Source organism: Pezoporus flaviventris, unplaced genomic scaffold (assembly GCF_033815535.1).
Source record: "Pezoporus flaviventris isolate CSIRO_AGI_PZ_B2104156 unplaced genomic scaffold, CSIRO_AGI_Pfla_v1 ptg000001l, whole genome shotgun sequence".
NCBI lineage: Eukaryota > Metazoa > Chordata > Aves > Psittaciformes > Psittacidae > Pezoporus > Pezoporus flaviventris.
This window is the reverse complement of record NW_026892549.1, coordinates 21,306,281-21,331,019: the sequence shown is the minus strand read 5'-3', so window position 1 is coordinate 21,331,019 and position 24,739 is coordinate 21,306,281. Positions and strand designations below refer to the sequence as shown.

The 24,739-nt window shown below is 52.4% G+C and overlaps 1 protein-coding gene across 3 annotated transcripts; it reads right to left on the bottom strand.

Annotated features, from left to right (window-relative positions):
• Window positions 1–447: 447 nt before the first annotated feature.
• On the bottom strand, window positions 448–23,892 carry PALD1 (phosphatase domain containing paladin 1). 3 transcript variants are annotated; one of them, XM_061447508.1, is made up of 20 exons: window positions 23,733–23,892; window positions 16,066–16,263; window positions 15,833–15,935; window positions 15,474–15,653; window positions 15,236–15,400; window positions 14,972–15,132; window positions 14,738–14,813; window positions 13,950–14,098; window positions 13,769–13,865; window positions 13,556–13,660; window positions 10,420–10,515; window positions 10,084–10,218; window positions 9,359–9,475; window positions 9,098–9,277; window positions 8,159–8,356; window positions 7,672–7,812; window positions 7,136–7,207; window positions 6,819–6,959; window positions 3,657–3,812; window positions 448–772 (listed from the first exon to the last, which is right to left on the bottom strand). In XM_061447508.1, exons 2-20 carry the CDS (start codon window positions 16,248–16,250, stop codon window positions 623–625), a joined length of 2,607 nt encoding a protein of 868 aa, XP_061303492.1. In that variant the 5' UTR covers window positions 16,251–16,263; window positions 23,733–23,892; the 3' UTR covers window positions 448–622. The 3 variants fall into 3 exon arrangements, with proteins under 3 accessions (XP_061303492.1, XP_061303499.1, XP_061303507.1); XM_061447515.1 differs by having other exon boundaries at window positions 16,066–16,268; window positions 23,733–23,888; XM_061447523.1 differs by having other exon boundaries at window positions 16,066–16,191; window positions 23,733–23,870.
• Window positions 23,893–24,739: the final 847 nt, after the last annotated feature.

Here is a 24,739-nt window from a genome sequence, read left to right as displayed (position 1 = left end):
TTTCCGCCAGCCACATCTACAACTAAACAGTTGGGAAGAACCAACAAAGATGCTCAAATCTTAAAAATACCCAGGTCTGCAGTGACAGGGATCTCTGTGAGTGCTAATCCAGGCTACAAGTGTTACGGCTCCAGATATACACATATATGCACACAGAGGCCTAAATTTATAACTCTGTGTGTGTATATATTTATATATACGCATATATGCATGTGTATGTATATTTGTGTATATGTGCATATATATATGCATATCTGTTTATGGGTGTATATAAATATATATGTATGCATGCATATTCTGCACTGGTTTAGGGAGAAAGTGAGGACAGTCTCAAAGAATGTGGCATGATTCCACGCATCCACCAAATTCAGACAATGGCATCCCAGCCTTTCAGAGTCGTTTTTTCAACTCACACCCCACTCACAATCAAGCACCTGCCCAAAAGGGTTGATTTTTAACTTACAGTATTTTTATTGCGTCCAAAAGAACCCCAGAAATTCTCCCATTCTAAGGCAGTTTTGGGGCTCGCCCCTCCCTCCCCACACCCCCAGGTTCTAGGAAAACAGTCTTTTTCCTCTGCCCCACCAGGAGAAAGCAGCAGGGGACGCCCCTGCACCCCAACCTACACAAATTCCCCACGGAAAGGGCGGGAGGTGCTCCCCTGTGCCTGCCAGCGGCCCCGCAGTGTGCACAGGGGCTTGCCCTCCAGGCTCTCCAGCTCAGGGAAGCCCAGCTGGTTCAGAATCTCGTAGACCCCAGCCACTGCCGCCACCTGAAAGCAGAGGGAGAAGAGAGATTTAACTCCCCTGGCATCCTTGGGATGCTTTTGCTACCTCCTGGGGGAAGATGCATGGGGCAGGGCCCCAGCACCTTCCCACATCCAGGTACCCCCCTACCCTCCCACCCCAGCTTTCCTTCATGGAACCATTTATACATTTTATAAGCGTCTTCCTTGCTGCTGGGGTCAGCCATCACAGGGTTTGTTGGCTTTGGCACCCTTCTGGTGAAAAGCTACAATGGCGCCTTGTTTTTGCTAAAAACGCAGGGATTATGCAGCGGGGAAGGGTGCTTTTGGGGTCAAAGGCTCCTTGTGTATCTGTAACTTGGGTGTATATCCCCCCCCCTCCAGCAAATAAGGGGGACAGGGGGCTGTTGTGGTTTAAGCCCAGCCAGTAACTCAATACCACCCAGCCATTCCCTCATAACCCCCCTTCCCTCCTCGGGGTGGGATGGGGGGGAGAATCAAAAGAATGTAAATCCCACTGGTTAAATTAAGAACAGTCCAGTAACTGAAGTATAATAGAAAACTGCTACTACTAATAATAATAATGGAAATAACAAGGGGAGAGAATATAAAATTGAAAGGGGAAAGGAAAAAAAAACAAAACAATAAACACAAGTGATGCACAATACAATTGCTCACCACCTGCTGACTGATACACAGCCCAAAACAAGCAGCAATTTCCTACGCAGGTCCCTTGACCTTACTTTGGGTTAGGGCAAAACCAGCCCTCAGAAGGATTTGGATTATTTTCTTCCCTTTCTCAAAGACTTCTTCCGCTGTATCACCCCACATGATAATGTCATCAATGTATTACAGGTGTTCTGGAGCCTGCCCCTGTTCCAGTGCAGTCTGGATCAGTCCGTGGCAGATGGTAGGGCTGTGTTTCCACCCCGGGGCAGTCGGTTCCAAGTGAACTGGACACCCCTCCAAGTAAAAGCAAACTGTGGCCTGCACTCTGCTGCCAAAGGAATTGAGAAAAATGCATTGGCAATATCAATCGTGGCATACCACTTGGCTGCCTTTGACTCTAGTTCATACTGATGTTGTAGCATGTCTGGTACAGCAGCACTCAATGGTGGTGTGACTTCATTCAGGCCACGATGGTCTACTGTTAGTCTCCACCCTCCGTTAGACTTTTGCGCTGACCATATGGGGCTATTAAAGGGTGAGCGGGTCCTGCTGATCACTCCTTGGCTCTCCAGTCTACGGATCAGCTGATGGATGGGGATCAGGGAGTCCCGGTCGGTGCGATATTGCCGCTGGTTAACTGTTGAGGTTGCTATTGTATTGTGCATCATGTGTGTTTATTGTTTTTTTTCCTTTCCCCTTTTAGTTTTATATTCTCTCCCTTTGTTATTTTCCCTATTAGTAGTAGTAGTTTTATATTATACTTTAGTTATTGGACTGTTCTTATCTCAACCCACAGGGTTTACATTCTTTTGATTCTCCTCTCCATCCCGCCCAGAGAGGGGAAGGAGGAAGGTGAGCAAACGGCTGCATGGTGCTGAGTTATCGGCTGGGCTTAAACCATGACAGGGGCAGATGTAAACCATGCATTAAAGATGCTGCATTAAAGATGCATTTAAACCCATGCATCCAGCCAACAGCAAGCATCACACATCTCCACTAAAAAATGGTCCAGCCCCAGCCACCACCTCCTGTCAGGCTATACAAACACCAGCATAACCGAGATGCCAGGGAGGGCACTGGCCATCCCCCCTCCTTGCTGTGGCCCCTTCAAGCAAGATGGGGCAGGGGGGGACGGTGAGCAGAGCTGGCAGCCACTGCTTTCATCTCCCGCCCAGTGGATCAAACATGCCAATACGAATTAGTGGTGCTGGCAGAGGCAAGCAAAGGGATGAGGTTTTTCCCACAAAGGCAGGCACTGCCTGCTTAGCACCATGCAAACCCGGGGACAGAAAAACTAATCTCTGCACCATAATAGAAACAAATAATAAAAATAATAAATAATAAAATTTAAATAATGAAAAAATAATAAAATACAGTGATAAACATCAAATAAAATTTAAATAACATAATTCAAATTACTGTGTTCTCCATCTTTCCCTTCTCCCCTTTAAATCTCTTGTGCAGAATAACCCTCCAGAGAGCAGCACACATACTCCCTATGCCCCCCATCATTTGTGCCACCTCCGAAGTCCCTTTTCCAGGTCTGGAGCATCTTTCTGCTGCAAATTCACACCCCCTCCATGACAGAGTACAAAGCAATAATCCCCGAATAAACCAGAGCCTACATCCCTCTGAGCAGGAAATAAGGATAATTTAGGGTCTTTCACCAACCCCCCCTTCCATTTTCTCATCTGATTCCCAGTTCCCTCAGATGCTCAGTGCCCTCCATCCCCTATGCCACCTGCCCCAGTTGGGCAAGGCAAAGCAGGGCTGCTTTTAGTTATTCTTTCATTTCACTCCCCGAACTGTTTGTCCAGGATATTGTACTTTTAATGTACTGTAAAGAAACCAGACGTAGGGTTGGGTACAAGAAGAGCCAGCCAAGCTAATCAAGCCAGGCAGAGGCGGCTGGGGCAGGGTTGGTTGGTGGTCTCCCAGCCCCAGATGCTTCAATCACAACTGACAGATCACAATAAACCCTGGGAAGCTCAAAAGAGGAAAAAAGGGGCAAATTTGAGATGGGAGAGCACCCCATCCATGTGGTAGGATACCATCTATCTGCAGTGGCCTGCTTGGTTTTCCATAAGAGCCACCAACCTGGTGGTACAGGAGTTAATCAAGAACAAAGGGACACACAGGAAACCCCCAGCAGCCATATGGAAATCATATACAAAATAAGAACAGGGCTCTACTTCCCAAATGAGCAAGGACTTGGTGGCAGCTTAGGTGGGGAAAGGCTCACCTCACGCATCCAGAGGCTGAAGGGCCGCTGCCAGGAGTCCTTCTTGTCAAGATGCAGGTAGGCATTGAAGAGGATCAGGTAGATGTAGCGCTCCAGGTACTGCAGGCTCCTCAGCTGCAGCATCCGCGTCTCCTTCTCATCCTTGCCCGACTTCCCCTGGAAGGAGCAAGAAACTGGCTGAAATGCCCGTGGCACCCGCTTTGGAAACACACCTGAGAGGCAGCTCCTGCACCCAGTCCTCATCCATGGTCTTGCCCTCCAATCCCACGAAGGACCTCCTATGCTAGGGAAAAGCCATATATACTGTTACACACTGGTCCTCCAATACTATTATCCCCGAGGGAGCTCAGCCCAGGGTGCAGCCCCCACCTCACCTTCAGCTGCCGAGAGAGGACCACTCTGGGGACAAAAGTAAGCGTATCCTTCCAGCCCGCTCCCACTGTGGCCTGGCAGTCCAGGCTCTCATTATCTTGTGGTTTCCAGCACATAAAAACTTCCCCTTTACCATGCAGACCTCAAAAATAGATGAAGGATTGCTGAATGTGTGGGGTGTGTGCCCAGGAACCAGGAACAGATGTCCAGGTGCAAACCATACCCAAAACCATGAGCTCTTGGACTGCAAAGCATTTCCCCGGGGAAAACTCCAGTCAGATTCAGCCTCCACCACTGAAGAAAGGAGGCCACAGCAGCCACCCAGAGCCCCGCTCTGAGGCTGGTGACCATTGCACCTCCTATTACTAGTGTATATACATATAATTATGCTATTACTATAGCTATTATTTTAAGAACAGATAATCCCTGCAATGATGCCTCTTCTGGGAATTAATAAATAATAAATGAGGAATAAACAGTCAGCCAGCATACATAAGAGCCCTGATCCCACAGTGAACCCTGCAGACCATCCCCAAAGAGTAGCAAGTCCTTGCTCCAGTGTCAGCACCAACCCGCTCTCAGCAACAAGCCCACTCTACTTTCTCTAGGTCCTTCCCCAGCCACTTGTTACCAGGGCACACAAACATTTCCACCATGGACTTTTTAAACCACAGTTTGTTCAACCAACTTGTACCCCTGTTTGTGGCAGCAACAAGCAAGTGGTTCTGACCTTGAAAAAGGTGTCTCCTCTGTATTCGAACAGCAGATTCTATTACTATTATACTATTACTTATCATGGTTTTATATTATTCTGTTTAGATTTTATTCTATTATCCTATTATTTATCATTTTATTATTTTCTATTATTTAATTTTATTCTATTACCTTATTATTCATAATTGTATTATCCTGTCATCTTATAGTCTCCTATCTTTTTCCTCCCACCTAGGGGTGAGAAGGGGTAGGAACAAACCAAAGCAAGTACCAGAGCACCATATCTTTCCCTCCTGCTTGCCCTAACCCTGAAAAGCATCTCTGGGCAGGCTCCCACAACTACAAAGCAGCATTACCCCCACGCATACAGCAACCATGCCATGACAATGCTGGTTCACCCAAACTGCATGCTTCTCTAAACACTAACCACAGCTTAATTAGAAGTCCATTAGGGCAATGTCTAGAATATACAATTCCTGCAATTCTCTTCAAGCTGCTCATCACTGGGGAAAAAAATACAATAAAAAAAAGAGAAAGCATTTGTGCATGCCTCCCCTGGCCCAGCCAAATCCAATGGGGTGGATGGAGCAGCTGAGAGAAAACACAAAATGCAATGACAAAAGTCTCCTCCTAGGACAGAGGGTGCAGGAGGAGCGGATGACTCCCTCTTTATCTCACTTTCCCACTAAGCTGCCAGGGTGAGTTGGATGCAGCCAGCCCGGAAACAGGATACAGCCCAGGAACACCCATATGCTGGTCCTGACCATCAAGAGCCAGGAAGAGGGGCAAGGAGGTCGCGGGAATTGCCTCCTGACAAAAACCCACACCAGGAGCAGGCCAGCAAGACTGCTCTGCTGAGCTTTTCCTCCTGGGACCCCCAGGGCTGAGTAGGGGCAGGAGGCAGCAGCAAGGCAGGGATCATTCTGGGTCACTGGAGAACATAATTGAATCCATAAGCAGGAAGCCGCTAGTTTAGCATGGGAGTTTTTAGCTCTGCAGCAACAAAGGATGCAATAAAGTAGGTGAGGCTTCCCACTGACTACACGGCCACCTCCCCATAATACATAAAGAAGGGGAAATAAAATTACTTATCCCAAATAATTTCACAGTAGCTATTGCTTTAAATAGTCAGGTCCCCAGTGGTTTGTCCCATGGGGCTCAGGTTTTCTCTCCCAGCCCCCCAGAAAAGCAGAGGACCCCATTAAACCAGAAGGCAGAAGCCCAGGGAGCTGTGGATGTTACTGGGTGATTAAATGCTTTTGTTTTCCTTCCCCTGGTCAATCATTCACAGTTGTTAAATGAAAACACAGGTCAATGGCAGCTGTGGCAAAAGCTACAGCAAGGCAACAGTGGAAGGGACATGGAGCAAACCATCCTGGGCAGGGACAATGCTGAGCCCTGAGCTCAGCCTTTCTTAAGGTCCCATGAAAGAATGGCACAGCTTAAAAAAGGAAAAAAAAAAAAAATATCCTCTCTCCCCTTCATCAGCTCCACAGAAGCTCCCACATAAAAGCGGGCTGCAGCCCACAGGCTCAGCAGGCCACAGGATGCTTCCTGAACGGGCAAGGATGGGTCCCCTCCCGATCTCGTAGGAGCCTCCGGGGCTGGAAGCGGAGCGGGAAGGACCAGCCCTGCCCTCTGCCGGCTGCGGGATGCGGGACAGCGCCGGGAGGGAGGGATGCTGGGTGGCATACGGGAGGGTGTGGGATGTGGGACAGCGGGATGCTGACTGGGATGCAGGACAGTGCTAAATGGCCAGGCTGCTGAGTGGGATGTGGATGGCACCGGCCAGGCGGTATGCAGGGTGGGATGCAGGAAGGCACCAGACAGGGAGGACAGAGAGGACATCCTGCATCCTGTGCCATCCTGCAGGTGGGATGCAGGATGGCACAGGATGCAAAGACAGCACTGGGTGACTATGACCAAAAGTCACTGGGTGGCTCATCTCTGGTGACATGCTAGAAAACTTCAACCCCAGCTTCAGCAGGGCTGGTCCCAGAGCCTGGCAGCACCCTCTGGAACTGGGTGCAGCAGACCAGGGCAGCCCTGTGCCCACAGGGAGAAGGGCATGCTCACCTGCCGGTAAGTGCAGATGATGATTTCTCGGAGGTGGTAGTGCATGGGTGTCATGGTCTCACTGACTGTGTCCAGAGCCATATCCACCTCTTTCTTCATCCGGTGACCATCGGGCAGGAGCTGGACCACCTTCATCACCACCTGGAACACGGGAAGAAGAAGCAGGGGCTTTACCAGGTGCCTCCTCCCTGTGACCCTACTGCTACATCCCTACCTGCGAGAGGATATGGCCACTCTGAACAAGCAGCCATGGCTAAGGTAGCAAGGAACAGGCTTGGAGGGGGACCCTTAAAACAGAGTCAGGCCTAAGGACTCACCTCAAACTCCCCTTTGGTGTACTTGGCATCAGGCACACTCACGATTTCCTCCTCGCCCATCTCAGGGATGCCCTGGGACAGTCAGAGCGACAGGCCATTAGGGGCTGCACACCCTGCACCATTCATGCTGCCCAACAGCTTAGCAGAAATGCAGATCCTGAACCCAACTCACCAGGACCTCAGGCATCCCCCACCTCCCATCTGCCTGGGAAGAGAAAACCAAAATTTAACCCCACCACCCACTCTGCAAGGAGGGAGCCAAATCTCTCCTGCCTTTAACCCTTCTTCCTGGAGTGGGAACTCTCAGTCAGGGTAAAGGCTCACCAGGAAGGTACCCTCACTACTCCTGAAGCGAACTGGAGGCTAGGCACAGCAAGATGCCAACATATGGGCAGTCACTCCCTTGCAGCCCTGGCATCACCCCTGCCCTCCCCACTCTCCTTTTAACCCTCCCACTGTACAATGACTGTACTGAGCTTCCCCAGCAGTCCCCGCTCCAGCCTGAGCCCAGGGAGAGCTGCAGACCCAGTACGCACATTGAAGTGCCAGAGGGTGAGCACACCAACAACCATGGCCGTGGTGGTCCTGCCTCGGCCACTGGAGCAGTTGAACACAAAGGCTGCCCGTGAGTCCTCAGCCAGAGCGCTCTTCATCACCTCCAGCAGCCGGTCAAAGTCCTGCCGGGGGTGAAGCCAGGGTTTTTTTATCAGTGCAGCCCACCACATGTTGGCACAGGCTGCCCCCCCTGCCCTCCCCACCAGGGCATCCCACTTATCCTACAGCCACCAGACTAAATCCTTAACTTCTTGCTGCTGGATCCAACCCAGCAACCTCCACTCTATCTCTGGCAGGCTGAAGGCACTTCCCAGGGACCCTTCCCTGCCTCAGCAAGCACCCCGTACCAAGCCTGGGCACACCACCATAGTCCCTGGCCCAGAGGGCACCGAGCACCCAAGTGACATTCACCCCGCAGCAGCAGGAATGGCTTGGGAAGCAGGCAGCACCATTCCATCCCCAGGGTACCTGCTCCTTGGGAGCACAGAAGTCAGGGATGGGGATGCGGCGGTAGGTCAGCCCCTGGCAGGAATTCTTCTGCTGGCTAAATATCTCCTGCATGGTCAAGCAGCTCTTGAACATCTTCATCTGCTTCTCTGCCTCCAGGTACACTTCCAGCCACTTCTGGCACTTCAGCAGGTCACCCTTCAGCGTAGCCTCTAGTTTCTGCAGAGGATGGAGAAACCCTCACTGTGAGACCCACTCCTGTTATTTCTATTGGGGAGGGGGGGGAGGCAATTTAATTACTTTAATTATTTTTTCAGATGCAGGCTGAAATCCCTCTTAAACACCCACCAAACTCAAAACTCCCAACCAGGTCCTGGACGTCACTCCTGACCAGCACCTCTGTCCCCACCATGCTTGATGGGAGCCTCAGGAGCCTCAACTTCCATCACCCCAGGGCAGCTCCTCCGCATGGTCACACTACTGCTGGCAGCCAAGCTACTCGCTGCTTATCTCCTCTGGACACCAAGCTGGGAACATCTGCTCTTCCCTTTCCCCGGGTGCCTTTTACCCTCACTTTTAAGCCACACAATAAATTCTCTGGGGGAGGATCTCCGCTTTGCTCTGTTTTTGCAAACTCTTACACAGTGACATCAAAGTCAGGACTCTTTTTGCAGTATGATGAAGAGCAGGTCAGCCACCCGGTTTTCCATTAGCGGGGCTGTCCCCAGCCTCCAGCAGACATGGAGGGCACAAGCTAAGCATGGCATCCAATATGACCACTGCTCCTCATTGCTAGAACTAAAAAAACCCAAAACCAGAAGAAGCAGCTCCAGGGGCTGAGAGACTATCAAAGCCTATGGACATGGCCCATGAGGGCTCTATGGGAGGGGGACATCTGCCCTTCCTGGATTGGCAGGAACCCCCATGCACAAAGCATCTCCCCAGTGGGCAAGAGCTCACCTCCAGCTGCTGGGGCGATGCGGTGGGCACAGGGATCAGCTCCTCCAGCTGCCCGGGCTCCCGCAGTGTATAGATCTGCTCGTTCCCCTCCAGGACCACTTCTTCCCGGAGGTTGATCCAGATGATGTGGGCATGCTTTCTCTTGGCATCTGTCAGATATCTCAGGACGCTCCCCAGGGTCTAGGTGAAGGCCCAGGCAAGGATGATGGGAGGGCAGGTAGCCCCTTACAAGGTTAGAGATAGGATTAGCATGCCTCTCACCTTGGAGCTGGGCTGCGCAGTTCCATAGATAGGCATCTTGGGCACCCGTCGGAAGTTGGCCACACTCATCTCCTTGGCAGTGCTCAGCACATCCGGGCAGAAGCGCTCATCTGCCACCTGCAGCAGAGCAAAGCCTGGGCAAGGGGTGCACCCCCTAGCACTGTATCTGCCCCTTTCCCACTCATGGGTTTGCAGAAATGTTCCCAGCACAACACAGCCTCTCACCCATAGTCCTGCTCAGAAGCCCCCAAACCCTTCCAGCACCAGCAAGCCAGGGCTCAAAGCCACACAGCTCCATTTCAAAGGTGGGAGATGCTCTTCTTGAAGCAAGACGATGCCAAAGCTGCAGCAAGCCACCAACAGCTCTGGCTTCCTTCACCCAGGCACAGCCAAGGACCACTAAAACATGAAGCTGCAGCTAGGCTAGCAGCTTAGGCTTGCATCTTGGGGTGCTCCAGCATCATGGTACCCCTGGTCTGAGGGGCCAGACACATCTGTGTGCGCAGGGGGTCTCCAGCCATATGTCCATCCTTGCCAAGGACGCCAGCAGGACATAGACTGAGGCCCCAAGAGAAACCTGGAGACCCCACGACTCAGCACTTGCCCCATACAACAGGGAAGTCCCTTTGCTTCTCCCACCCCACCAAACACCTTTGAGGAAAGTGCCATTCAGGGAACAATGAGGAGCAGCCATGCCCACCCCTACATCCACAGGAGGTACTCACCAGTACTCGTGTCCCCTTGATGATGAGATCCCCAGTGATGGTAAGCTCCGATGAGTTCATCTCCGCCTGCAGCCGGTAGAGCTCGGGGTGCCGGCACATCCACCTGCTGAAGCTGAGGGCAAAGCCCAGGGGGTACTGCCGGCGGGGGGCCGGGGGGAAGGGATGTGCTGTCAGCACGGGCTTGCACCCCCTGCCCAGATGCAACCCACAATCCCACCAAAAAAACCCACATTTGCTTAAGCAGCTCAGAGGTGGAGAGTCCTTCCCTCCCACTGCACATGGAAGCCAAAACAAAGCAAAGGAGGAATTTTGGGGTTGGTGGAGTTTTGTCTTTACCTGCTCATGAATGTAGTAGTTGAAAGCAATCAAGTAGAAATAGCGTTCGAGGCTCTGCAAAGTCCTCTGGAGAAAATACTCTTTGGTGCTGTTCCCCTGAAAGCAAAGGCAGGTGGGATTTGTGGTGCCCAACGCCAAACAGCCCTGAGCCCCAAGCAGACCAGAAGGCTGGGGGAAAAATCCCTACACACACTTATTTGCAGCTGACTTAGAAGAGAGACAAGCAAGCAGAAAACAGGACTGAGGCATGTTTTTTATGGAGCAGGTTTTCTGGAGGGAAGAGGGGAAAGACAGGCAGAAATGCCACTTAAGCTGCTCAGAAGGTTTTTTGCATATTCATGCTAACTTCACCAAGCTGTTTGTTTGGAAAGAAACTACTTCCAAATGAGAAGGGGCTGGGAGGGGGAACATACAAAACCCAATCTGGAATGCAGTGTGGGTTTTGGTTTTGAGGTTGGTTTTTTTTTATGAAGTATTTCAAGTTTTCCATATTAAATGATGCTTAAAGACATAAATTTGCATTTCAGCTCAAACAAAATCTTCCCTTTAGGCCAAGGACAAACCGGGAGCGGTTCCAAACAGACCCAAGGGGCGTTGCTGTCCCAGGGAGATACGCTGTCCAGCTGCTAACCAGAGACTCAGACCCAAGGGGAGGGGGGTGGTTAACACAAGATCCTGCCTGCATCCCAGCCACCTCCAAAGCCTTCAGCGGAGATGCTTGGGCAGCAACATCCTTTGGAAAAGGCATCCCCTTACTAGCAATGCCAGGGGTAGGGATGGGGGAAGCTGGCTGGAGACATCACCTCCCAGCCCCATGCACCGGGTAGTATAAGGAATGGTTAAGAACCTTTCAGGGACCCCATCTCTGCCTTCAGAGCCCAGCAGAACCCACCAGGTCTCACTCCAGGGTCAGCATCTCATGGAGGATGCAGATCCCTAAATGATGGGTGACACTAGACAATCAAGAGCAAGATGAGCTTATTAAATAGAAACATAAGCCACACACCCTGTAACAGCCTCCATTTCCAAAAGCCTCCTTTTTCCTTCATGCCCAGAAGCATCCCAGTGCCTATGTAGCTGGCTTCAAGCAAGCACTCTTCTTCATCTTCACCATCACCTTCCCAAACCAGGCGTGTGCCTCAGCACAACTATCTCCTCCCAGGGAGAATTTTTCACAATTCAGAAACCACATCCACACTGCCTCAGGGCAGGGGTTTGTACATCTGAGCATCCTATCCAATAAACTAACCCACAATGCTGGCACCAGCAAAGGTGCACCCAGCACAGGACCCACAAGCATCCTTGGAAAGCCTGTCAGGAGCATCCTTAGAGAGCCTGTCAGGACCCTGCTTCTCCCAGGGTACAATGGAAAATCCTTTAAGATGGGGCTGTATACATATGGAGATTGGCCTGGCAAGCGGCGTTGTCCACCTCTGACACTACACGGCTGACACATGAGTATTTACTTGTTCTCAGCAAGAGAAATCCGGCCTGCTGTCATTTATCAAGAGGTAGAGCAGAGGTCTTTGCTCTGGAAACTCCAAAGCCTGCAAGGATGGAGCCATGCCGGGTTTGCGGACAGCACCAGTGGTGGAGAAGTGCTTGTCCCCAGGAGCTTAGGTTCCTGTAGTCTCACCCAAGTTAAATCTCTTAATATTCCCACTTAAATAGGCTTTTGATGAAAAGGGGGATGATCAGCTCATGTGTCAGCCATGGAGAGCTGAGTACCATGGGAATCCAGCTGCAGCTCAGTAGCCCAGGCCAGGATACACCTGCAACACCATCACTTTAGGCCTTAAATCTCTGCTTTTGTCCTCAGCGCAGGGCAGAAAACCACAGTCCAGCATGACATCATTCCTCAGTGCCCAGAAAAGCCTTTCCTCTCCCCAAAATCAAGTGGGACTCTGCCAGCTCAGCTGGCAAAGCCCCTCGGTATCACCTACAGCCCCTCCAGCCCTACCAAGCCCAGGCTGTTTTTTTTTCCAATGGTCAAGCATCAGCCCCTCTCCCCTCCTCATCCTCTTTCCTCCAGCACATTTTCCTGGCCCCCTGCCATTGTTTAAACTTGCTCTCACTCCATGTAGATTTCAAATAAACTCTCCTTGCAGGTAATTTATGGCAATCCCCCAGTCATTTATTTCCCCAGCATCCAGGATGACATGGAGCAGCCTTTCCCAGCAGCGAAAACTCAGGGAAAGGCTTCGAGGCAGCAGGAAAATCTTGTGCCCAAGCTTCCCCAGCTATACACGAAACTGCCTGCTATCACATGAGCAGCACCAAACATACCCAAATTCACCCTAAAAGGGTGCAGGGGTGTGGACAAGTGTGGGGTTTGCCACTAAACGCCAATAAAGTGGCAGGAAATGCTTTCTTTTCCCATTGCTTAATCCTTTTTCATGGTGTTTTTGTGCTCCAGCCTCTTTGCTTTGGATGCACGGCACCTGTTTTCAGATTGCCCTTTAGAACCAGTCCCAGCACTTCCAAGCCACATTCAGCAATAAATGGGAAAATTAATCTCCAAAGAGGCTGAGATAGGGGCAGCACTTCCATTTAGAACATCCTCTCTCCCTCCATCTGCTGCCTGGTGAGGACCCCCTGGGTCAGACAGGGGAGACTATGGCTTCCCAGCATGGAAAATGACCCTGCTGGCTTTCCAAAACAAAGGGAAAGAAATCTGCAGATAGAAAAGCATGACCTTGAGTGATTACATTTGCAGGAAAACCTCTCAGCAACAATCCCTCCCAGCTCCTGAGGACTTCTACCAGCCAGGCTGGTATCAGTTTTTCACTTTCAGACCCGGTGAAACCAGAGCATGGGATATTATTTGCCCCCAAGGTCATCTACCACAAGCAGCAGCAAAGCCCAAAACAGCCAGCTTTCCTTCAAATCCCAGCCTGCTCCGTGTTAGGGCTCTAAAACAACGGGAGGGGGAGAGGGGTAAGGGGGAAAAGAAAAAGAAGGAAAAAAAAAAGAGAAGCTCCACAACCTTCCAGGTTTGACATCGCTGGGAAGCTTCCAGCTCACAGGAAACTTTGGATTTCCAGAATTTACATTCTTCTCATCCCCACGCAAAAGCAGCTCAATAAATTACCCTGTGCAGGCAACTTGCCTCCGGGCAATCCTCTAATTAGCATACCTGGATCTGATAGTCCTCCCCAATCCCTTCCAGCTTCTTCTTGTATTCATAGATGGCTTCCTTCATGTCATGCATCTCCGAGCAGCAGGTGATGGCACCATCCACCTTGTGATGAGCAAGCAGAAAGCTGCTCAGCAAACCCCAGACTGGGGGGGAGACCAAGTTCCCCCCCTCTCATCCACTGTGAAAGGGATTTTGCTGGCACCCCCTTACCTCCTCTACTATCTGCTGGCCTTTGGGGACCATCTCAATGAAGGCCTGGATGATCCGAAGCCTGTCCCTGGGGGATGCTTTAGGCGGGTGGGGGAGACTGGGGTGGAGAAGAAAGAGATCAAACCGGCCCCAGAGGAACAGGCATTCCCCCAACCCCTGCCCCAGCAGCTGCGCCACTTACTCAGGCTTCTGGGCAGCTCCTCGGTGGTGGTGGAGGATGAGCATGCCCATGGCCATGGCCAGGTTGGTCCTGCCCACGCCAGTCTGGCAGCTGAAGAGCAGCGCTGGTGGGGGTCTGCCAGGGTCCCGCAGCAGCAGACTGGGGCTCTCCTAAGGGAGGGGACAGAGGGATGGAGACCACAGAGACATCCAGGAGAGACAGGTCTGCCACCACAATGGCCAGTGTGGAGATGACAGCTCTGCCCAGGCACAGAGAGGTGAGCGGCATCTCCCCTTTGCTCAGGGAATGGTGTGTATGGCCCAGGACAGCACAATGGGCAGTCAATCCACCACATCCCCCTGCCCCATGCCCTCTCCAGCCATGGCAGACATTGGCCTGTCCATCCCACCAGAGATGTTCCCATCACCAGGCCCCAAGCCACTGAGATTTCATCTCCCAGGTTAAAAAAAAAAAAGATAAGAGAAGCCCTGCCATTGAAAGCCTTTGCCCCAAACCCAGATCACTTATCCCAAACCCATGAAGGGAAGAGCCACCTGCACAGGGATGATAGGAGGTGGCAAGGGATGGTCATCTCCAGCCAGAGGTAGGGATAAGCAGCTGGACAACATAGGTTTCTCCAGCAGTGTCTACAGCAATGGGAATGGAATGCAACCGCAGGCACAAGCATCCCCTAACACAGAGTGTAAAACCAAAACCAGAAGATGCTGCTCCCATACTCCCCGATTAGTGCACTTGCTCAGGCAGAAGAGAAAATCCCAACCCAAGGTGGCCCCACGGATTAAGCTCACCCTGAGGAACTGGATGAAAGCATCAAACTGCTCCTCCAAAGGGGCTCCCTCAGCAGGCAGAGGCAGGCGGTGGTACCTGAGAGTACAGGGACAGCCCTTGTTAGGAGGAGAGGGACATGGCTGGGCTTTGTCCCCACCACCATGAAGGACACATGGCTTAAAAGGTTATTACAAGCTCAGCTTGCAAAAGCAAAGCCACCAACCACACATGAGGAGGAGGAAGAAGGGAAGCACCTGTAGGAGGGCAGGAGGAAGATGGGTCTGCGGTAAACCTCCTCTGTCACCTGGATGTCCTCCTCACACTGCACCCGCACAGTGTGGGGCTCATCCCTCAAGCGCTCAATGTCATTGTAGACGTAGTAGATGCTCTCGCTCAGCTGCGCAAAGTCATGGATCTGGAGGAGATGTGGAGCCCCATTAAGATCCATGGGGTGCCCACCACCTCTGACAACCCACCCACCTCCCATGGGGTGACGACCCCCTCCCATCCCACCTCACCTCCTTGCGGATGGCCAGCTCCAGGCTCTCTGCCCGCAGCCCCTGCTGCAGGCGCTGGAGGTTCTCATGCAAGTTCTCCTTGCCCCGAGGGGTGTAGGACACGAAGTCCCCCTCCAAACGCAGGAAGACCACAGGCTCCTCACGGACGCAGAAGAAGACGCACTCCTGTGAAGATGGGGAGAGGCTGCCCAAAAGCTCTCTTACCTTTTTCCACCCCAGTTTCCACCCTCCCACCAACCTTGTGGCCTTCTCTCTGCAGCTTCTGCAGCATGAGCTTGAAGCCGTTGAGGCTGGGTTGTCCCATGCCAAACACAGCATAACCTCCTTTGGCTTGTCGGAAATTGGGAGCGCCACAGCTGCCAGTAGTGTTCAAGACGTCTAATTTGCCGTATATGTCCCTGACCATGAAATATTTCCCCTGCAAAAGAAGACGGGCAGAGAGAAGATGGGGAATAAGTGGATTTGAGCAAGCAATTTGAACACAGCTGGGAATAAAAGTGGCTTCTTCATGGTTAGCTTCAAAATCAGCAGAAAAAAAAAACTGAGGTCACCAAACCCCAGGCTGAAATGAGTTTGGCAGGGGGTGGTGATGCTCACCTGCACAAGGTAGTGTTCCAGCGTGGTGTCAGAAATGCGTCCCACTGTGTAGTTGGCCTTCAGCAGGTCATCGTGGATCTGAAACTCCTCCCTGCAGTTGTACCTGCAGGAGCCACATGTGGTGGATAGAGTTAAAAAATAATGGCATAGGTAAAGAGTAAAAAAGCAGTATATAGGGAAGAGGGTGCAGAAAAACAGAGGTCTGGAGTTGCAAGAGGCTGCCAAGGACTTACGTGATGACCACAGGTGCCACTTTGTTGGTGATGATGGACTTGGCCTTGCTGTTATGGAACCCCAAGGTCTGGAAGGAGTGGATGCTGAGGGAGCGCTGGTCCTCCATGCTGCCGTCGCCTGGCACTCTGCTCTCCAGGGGGGATGCCGAGACTGCCTGCTGTGCTGCGCTGGCGGTTGTACCCATAATCTGCGGGCAGCTGCACTGGGACAGGGAGGCAGCAGGGAAAACAAGGAGGGAGAGGAGCTTTTTTTTCAGCTGATCCTCGTTTAGAAAGGGAAAATCCTGGGCGGGCACAGGGCAACCCCCTGCTGACAGCCGGCAAGGAGAGGCCCCTTTGGGAAGAAAAGCTAAGCAGCCCTTTCCCTCCCACTCCTGCAAATGGCTTTCTTCCTCCCTGCCTGCCTGCCATGTGGCTCCCTCCATCAGGGAGGGTCCAGACCCGGAGCAGCTGAAAGTGGGGCTGAGGAAGGTGGGAGGAAGGAGAAACACTAGATCCGGCCCCTAAAATCTGCTGAGTCAGCAGATGGCACTGCAGAGGGACACAGCAGCACAGCCCCTAGCCTTACCTTCTACTTCCCCAGCACCTGTAAACCGCTCCAGGGTTCCTCCCTGCATAGAAAACGCTTGAACAGTGGTAAATACTGCTAAATATTTAGTAATTTAGGAGCTGGCTAGCACGCCTGGAGCAGCAAGCGATGGAGGCTTCAGGAGGTTGCTCCCCAAGCCACGCTGTGCACGCATACGCGTGCTCACATGCATGCTGATGCACACACAGGCAGAGGAAGAGCTGGGGAGCAGGGTATGAAGTGTTCACACATGATTTTGCAGCCTCAGAAATTGTGGGCAGCAGCAAGGAGGAAAGGTGTCCCCTGCATAGAAGTAAATAATCCTGCAGTGCTGAGAAACCCCCTTGATTGCACCGGAGGTATCAAGAGCCTGGAGGCAGTGGGATGACGGATTTCCTCCACCAATTAATGAAGAAATCTGAAAGCTGCATTTGAAGCAGCTGGTTATTCCCATACTGGAGGAGCATCTGCTCTCCCAGGGCAGGTAGAGTACCCTGAAAGCAGTTCCCCCTCCCCAGGGAGCTTATCCCTAAACAAGGATGAAAGCAAAAAGGCCAGAACAGGGTGGGGGACTGGCTGCAGCCAGGAGCATCCTGCCACACTTGACCGGTCCAGGACAATGAGCCGACTGTCTCCATCAGCCAGGGCTGGATTCCAGTAACCAAATAAAGTGAGAGATGGCAAAGGGGTAGCCTGGAGAAAAAAAAATGACAAAACAACTCTGCCCACCCTTACTGAGGTGGTCCCCAATAAAATCGCCTTTGTACTGATGCTGCATGTGAAATAACCTTGGCAGCATCCAAAGGGGGATGGTACCCACTCGGTGGCAATGCACAATGCTGGAAAACCCAGAGTAACTTTAACCCAACTCTACAAACGCTTTTGCAGCTGCTTCTGCTGCCTTGCAAGCAGCACAGGATCAATCCCTTACTGCAATCCCAGGGAATGTGATGCCCCCAGCAGCTGCAAATGCCTGAAGTGGGAAAAGCCTCCGGAAAATGTGCTATTTCAAGACAGCCATGTGCTGGCACAGATTTTCCCCTCCTCCCCATCTTCTTTCCCCGCTCCACAGAAAACTTGTTGCTCTACCATGAATTTTCTGCACCATTAGGCAGCCTGGTTTCTTTAATACACACGAGAAAGGGGGGGCAAAAAAAAGCAGCTGCTTCAGGCCAGTGCCATTTCTCCACATCCCCTTATGCATTTTTTTCACATGAACATTGTCAGGGTAAAAATAATGCAAAAAAAAATAAAACATAGGGAGATTTCAAGTGTTTCAGAGCAGGCACTCGTGGCTTTGGAGACCCCAGCCAGCAAGCAGGAGGAGGGCATTCAGCCAGGATGCTTTTTTCTTTATTTTGCTCAGAATTGGTGCATCTTTTCAAAAGCAGCCGTCGCAGCCCACAAGCCGTACCGATCCTTCTGGGTCTGCTCCAGCATCCCCATGCCAGGGGATGAAGACTCACCCCTGCAACTTGCAGGCAGGCACAGGCAGCTTCTGTATTTCATCCATCCTTCTCCCCTCCACTGCAGTCACCCGCTTTCACCATAAATGCCCCAGGGATATTTTTTTTTTTTGCCTGACAAACCACACCGGCAAATAACAGACATAAAAGACGTCGGGCAGATTTGGAAATGGTCTTTCAAACCACAAAATGAATGGAGAGAGGAAATCACATTTCAGCTTCTTTCCCCCTCTCAGCTGGGCAAGCAAAAGCAAGCATCTGTTAGAAAAGTACTGAAACTACCCAAAATGGGTGCTCTGGGCAACCATGGGAACTGCTCTAAAAAGCCACAGGAAGAGGGAAGTGCTGGTGTTATCCATACAGGAGCAGCTATTTACTGGTACTGCTGCTTCCAGAGGGAGTAAAGGGGCTTACACACTCTTAGTGCCCAGCCTGCAAGCTGGGACACAAAACAGGATAGGTGGGGAAAAAGAACTCTATCCCAGAAATCCAGATACAATGATCCTGCCTGAAAACTCTCCTAAATATCACCAGTAGCTGTGATGAGAAGAGATGCAATGGAGCCACCATCACAGGCCAGCCAAGGGGGCAGGAGTCCAGCCTGGGAGGGACCAGCCCAACAAAGGGCTTTGGATTAGCCCAAGTATCAGGTGTTTTTCCCCTAGAGTTGAACCCAGTTAGCAAATCCTGAACAAGTGCTTAGGCAGGCAACTTACCCTTAAAAAATAATTAGTTTTATTATTTTATCTGTAATTTAAAGAACCCCAATGAATCCAGCATCTCAGCCTGGAATACTAAGATCTGAATTATTCCTCAAAATCAGACACCTTGGTGAGGCTTTGCTGTTTTCATGCCACTGCAAGAAATGAGGGCGCTCAGAAGCAATTTGCAAGGATTTTATGATGGTGTTAGCCATCAGCCAGGTCAAGCCAGTTTTGAGCATTTCTTTACAAAGCAAAATGCTGCATTTAGGGTGTTCCTTTCTAGGAGAGAGAGGATGCAGAGACAAAATGTCCTGTACGGCAGCCTTTCCTCCTGTCTGTAATCTTATCCCCACAGTGAGAGGTGCAGAGACAAACTCCAGAAATCCTCACCACGCCAGCTCATCCCCACCAGCACTCACAGCTCCTAATCTCAGAGACATTGTGGCTGTGGCTCATTAACAAAGAGCCCATTTTCTCCCCAGCCACAAAAAAAGATGGACACCCTGTAAGAGGGTGTCTCACCAGAACAAACCAGCACTGTTCTTCTCCAGGTGTTCTGCCTACATTCAAAGCTCCAGCAGCCACCAGTTAATTATTCCTGCTACCTAACAAGAAAGCAGAGCCTCCAGGTGGGCAATGTATAGATGCTTCCCTTCCCCTGCAGACCAGTCCCACTGAACATGGAGTGGATGGGGCATGCTGGAGGAGCTGCAGACAGCACCAGGATGCTGCTTGAGCATCCTAAGGGATGACAGGAAGGCTCTGTGGCCTCTCCCACGCATCTGCCATGTAAGTCTCAATGATGTACAGTGCTCAGCCCCCCACCTCCCCAAGTCGCTCCTCCGCCCACCACCCAGCACAGAAGTTATTCCCACATCCAGGGACCTGGCGAGGACTCAAAGCCAGAACAAACAATGGACTAAATATAGTGGGGGGCGGCAGGGCTACAGCTGCAGGATGCATCTGCCCTGGCCTCCACTATGAGGAGGAAGCGTACACTTGCCTGGCCGCCTCATTGTCAGCAGGAAATAAATCAAATAAATCTCCTTCTGTGCATCCTCAGGTTATTTTACAGGTTTGGTTTGTTTTTTTTTTTTTACATAAAGCGCAAAGCCCTATAGGAAGCAGCAGCAATTGCAGCATCCTCCTAACGCATCCATCCCTCCCCTTGGTGTGGGGCAGCCCAAGTGGCTTTTTAGCACTGGACCGGCAAGGATGCATCCACAAGGGACCAATCAAGGGGCACCTGGCACTGCTGACCCAAGCAGGGAAGCAGGAAACACTGCAGTGGGTGGAAGGAAGCCACAGCGCTGCCGGAGAAGCATCGCTGAACCCTGAAGGAAGCACTGGAGCGGAGCCCCAAGCCCCGGCGTGCTCTTTAACCCTTTTTTTCAGAAAACTGTGAAAATAAAAGAACACACAAACAGACATTTGCCAGGGGAACCTGCATGTGTTGGGAAGCAGAGGCTGCATGGGAACCAGGCTCCTGTTGTTCCAGATGATGCTGGAAGGAAGCAGCTTGGCTTATTTAAAAAACACAATAAAACAAAAAAGAAAGGTGAGAAATAACATATTAAGCCATGGTTTAGCTGAAACATGATGTTTGCTTGCTGAGCATCAAGGGTGAAATAAGGCAAGGAAGCAACACGACCCAAAACACTTTAAACCTACGCAAAAGCACTTTGCAGTGGGAAAGGAAAAGGCTCTGAAAAGCTAAGTTTGCAACGGCTCTGATTTTACAAGTCTTGATTGTTTTACTATTATTTTTAAATACGCAAAAGCAACCGCCCTCCATTATCACGGCTCCTCAGAGAGCCAGCACCGACAGCCAAAAATATAACCAAATAATCAGCATTTCCTAGAAAGTACAGAGGTATTTCTCAATCGGTCCGAGATCAGTGCTGCTAATCCCCTGCATGCCCTATGCTCTACCACTGGCATCTGCCGAGGCGGAGGGGAAAGTATCAGTGGGATATCTTCCCCCAAATCCAAGCAGGAGCACCAGAATAACAAGGACCCAGCATTTCACACCTCCCTCCTTGACGTACTCCTGCCTTTTGGCAGAAAATCGAGCACCACATCCCCGTCCTCCACGTGACCAACCCGCCTTTACTTACTTCATTTAAAAGTCTTTACCCTGAAGTCAGGGAAAGCTGTTTGAGACAGGGAGGAGGGGATAAAAAAAAGGCAACCAGGCATGTCACCCCAGAAATGTGGGTGTGATTCTGCACCCCACCATGGAGGTAGCCACCGATGGGGAGGATGCTGGGACCCACTGGGAGATACTGGGAACGGTACCCAGGCTCCAACCCTTGCTCCCAAACCTCGTTTACAGTGAATCATTAATCAGCAGTGTCAAACCCTCCCGGCTAAGCAAAACCCCAGGCAACACATGGGAGGAATTAAGATATAAACATGTCTCAGCTGCAGGACATGGCTTTTTTGGCCGAGCCACCACAGCTTCACTCAAAACTCACCTGTAACACCTAACAGGGCCCAGGTGCAGGATGCCCTTTGGATAAGCAGCTACCACATGCACCCTCTCCCCTGCAATAAGCATCTTTATTGTGTTTTTTAAAGGGGATCTTCAGCAGGTCCCCTCACACATTACACTAGTCCCCAGGGTGCTGCTTTGCATGCCAAGACACAAGAGAGAATTCACTGCACAGCACACAGGAGATGCACAGGCTCCCTGCTATGGAAGTAAGGGGATTTGTCAATAGAAAGAGGAACAAAGCCCTAATTTGCAAGTGCCAGAGCTGCCAGTTGTGTAGTCAGCTCACTGCGGTGGTTTCAAGGTCCGCAAGCATGCTTACTGAAGTTTCCTTTCAATAGTGCAGAGAAAAAAAAGCCATCAAGGATAGAGATAAAGGCCAGGGGCATCTCCAAAGAGACAACCACCCTGCAGCCAAGCTTCCCTCCAACACAAAGTACTCCCCAACTCACCAGGAAGCACCACAGCCCCACGCCCAAACCCGTTCAGCCAAGTCTTTCAGCCAGTGCTATTTCCACTTCTTCCCACTGGAAGTCTCAGTGCGTGACCCTGTACAGGCTGGTGGCCGGGGGGTTCCCCATAAGGGTGGGGAGGCTGGGGTGGCACCCACGGCACAGCACCCTGCTCCCAACCCTGGGAGGCTTAGCGCCACGACAAGCCTGACCAGGGCTCTTCGGAAGGCAAGGGCTATGATTTTGTGCTATTCCTAGCTAACCACCAGCTCCCCTCCCGACGGGAGGGCTGGCGGAGCAATGGGACGGCTCCATTTACACGGGGCCGCTTTTCAAAGCCGGGCTGCGGCAGACCACACCTTTCGCAAGACAAGCAGCACCTTATACGCGCCAGCACCCGCCGTCGCACACGCCTTTGCACGCTCAGTGGTTTTGCATGCGGTAGCGCACGGAGCTCATGCTCCTGGGCTCTCCCCCACCCCACTCTCCCAAATAAAGAGAAACCAAGCGAATCCCAGGGGGGTGTTTGCTCACAACAGAGACCTGCCAGTTATTTTTAGGCCCCGTGTCATTTGTGCAGACATAATCACTTCCTGCCTTCCAGGAAGGAAATGTCCCACCACTGCTGCCTGCATGCCTCCCCCTGCCTGCCTGCTCCCTCCTCAGGCAATGCCTGCCCACTCCCAGCCCAGCCACCTCAAAACTTGCTGCCTTCTCCCCCCACTCCCAATCCAGAGGGGATAGCAATCAAGACACAGGTTGGGATGTATCAAGTGCTGCAGTGCAGAGGCTGCAGGAAGATGGTGTTCGCCCCCCCGTGCTTAGAGAAGTGATGCACTGTGGAAAGCATAGAGGAAGAGGTCCGGAAAAGTCCGGCAGCCATAGGAAACACAGCCTGGATGTAGTTTCTGGAAGCTTTCAGCCCCGATAGCTACAGATCCTGGGCAGGAGCTTAGTGAGAGTAGGCAGCCTTTCCTTCTAGGATATCCTCCGCATCCTGGCTCTGCCTGGGAGACACGGCACTGAGGGTGACCCCAATCCTACATGGGGCAGAAGCCCATCAGGCTCTGTGACGCACCATGCATGAACATACCAGAGGGAAACTGACTGCTGAGTGATTCCAGCTTTCCTGCTTCTCCTATGCTCCCCAAATAGGATGCTCCAGAGCAGGGAAGGAACTGTGGTTACATCTGCTCCTCTTCCTACTCTATCCTCATCCTCCAGCGGAGAGCCATCCCACAAATCCCCATTTCAAAGCTGGCTTCTCAGATGGCCTTTGGGGGTGTAAGGGAGGCAAACCAACGGATGCAAACACCAAAACTCACTTTGGAGCACTCCAGCCGCAGCAGGCACGGCTAGCACCATCAGACAGCCACACTGGGCTTCCCGCCTGGGTCAGCCTCCTGCAGGGCTGGCTTCCAGACAGCAAGAGGGAGAGAAAAGCCCCTTTTAAATAGGAAACAGGACTGCAAAGGCACAAGAGCTGGGAAGACACCACAGGGCGGATGCTGGGCCTCAAAACTACTTATCCATCTATTTTCTAGAGGTTTCAAGCACAGCATTGGCTGCAGATAAAACCTCCTCGACTGCGTTGGGGTACCTCATGCCCACACCGTGGAGTTTGTTTTCCTGGGCAAACTAAAGCTTCCTCCCATCATCCCTCGCCTTGGCTCCGGGGTGAAGGGACCCCTGCCCAACAGCACCCCGGGCCCCGCAGGAGGAAGGCTGCTCCTAGCAGCGGCACCCACCCCCTCTCCCGATGGGGGCTGGCAGCAACCTTCCCCCCCTCCCCGGGTAGCGCATGAGGGCACGCCGAGGTCCCGACCGGCTCCAAGCCGGTACCCCACGCTCCCTCCATCCTCTTCCCCATGCACCCGGCTGCGAAATTACCCCACCCGCCCCAAGAAGGGGATGAGCGGGGGAGCCTATCCCGGGGGGGGGGAGGGAGGGATGCCCGGCCCTGGCTCGTGGGGGATACGGTACCTGGCGGCAGCTCCTGGCTCAGCTCCCGCGCCGGGCTGGCCGCGCCGTCGGGCGCCCCATGAGGGCGGCGGGACCGGGGTGGCGGGAGCGGAGCCCCGCGGCCGCCCCGACCGCCGGAGCCTCGGCGGGGGAAGGAGGCGGAACTGGAGGAGGGGCAGCGCTGCCGCTTGGCCCCAGCCGCGCCCGCCGGCTGCCCAGCACCGCCCCCCGCCCAGGAACACCCCCACACACACAGGCCCGCCCCACGCGGTGCCCCAGCACGTTGTTACCCCTCAGGGACCCCCTGGCATGCAGCATCCATCACCCCGGAGACCTCCGGCACGCAGCATCTCCCAACCCACAGCGCCCATCCCCTCGGGGACACCCTGGCACGCAGCACCCATATTCTCAGGGGCCCCGTGGCACATTACATTCCCCAGCCACAGCACCCATCCTTGAGGGGATCTTCCGCTACACAGCACCCCTTAGCCACAGCATCGGTCTCCTCAGGGACCCACAGCACACTGCATCCTCCAGACAACAGCCATCCATCCCCTGAGGGACCCTCTCGCACGGAGCACCCATCCCCCTCAGGGTCCTCCGGGCATGGAGCATCCTCCAGCCACCACACCCATGCCCTCAGGGACCCCCAGCACATAGCATCCCCCAGCCACATTAATCCTTCACATCCCCTCCTGTGTCAATCCCCTCGGATGGACCGGGGACTGGCAAATGCCACCACCTCAGACAGGTTCAGGACACCACAAGTTTTGGGAGCATCAAGGCACTGTCTGCATCTCTCAAAGCCAAAATGCTCTTTTCCTTCCCAGAAATGGAAGAGCAGAGATTTGATGTGCGCGATGGGGACCAGGGCAAGGGATACTGCTGGATCCAGGCTGGGACTGGCATGAAGTGGCCTGCAGTGAGCCCTTATCTCCTTGCTTTATCATGCCAAGGTGGATTGCACCCCAGAACTCACACAGGGAAAGTATAGGTCCAGCACTCACTTGTGCAAGCACCCAGCACAA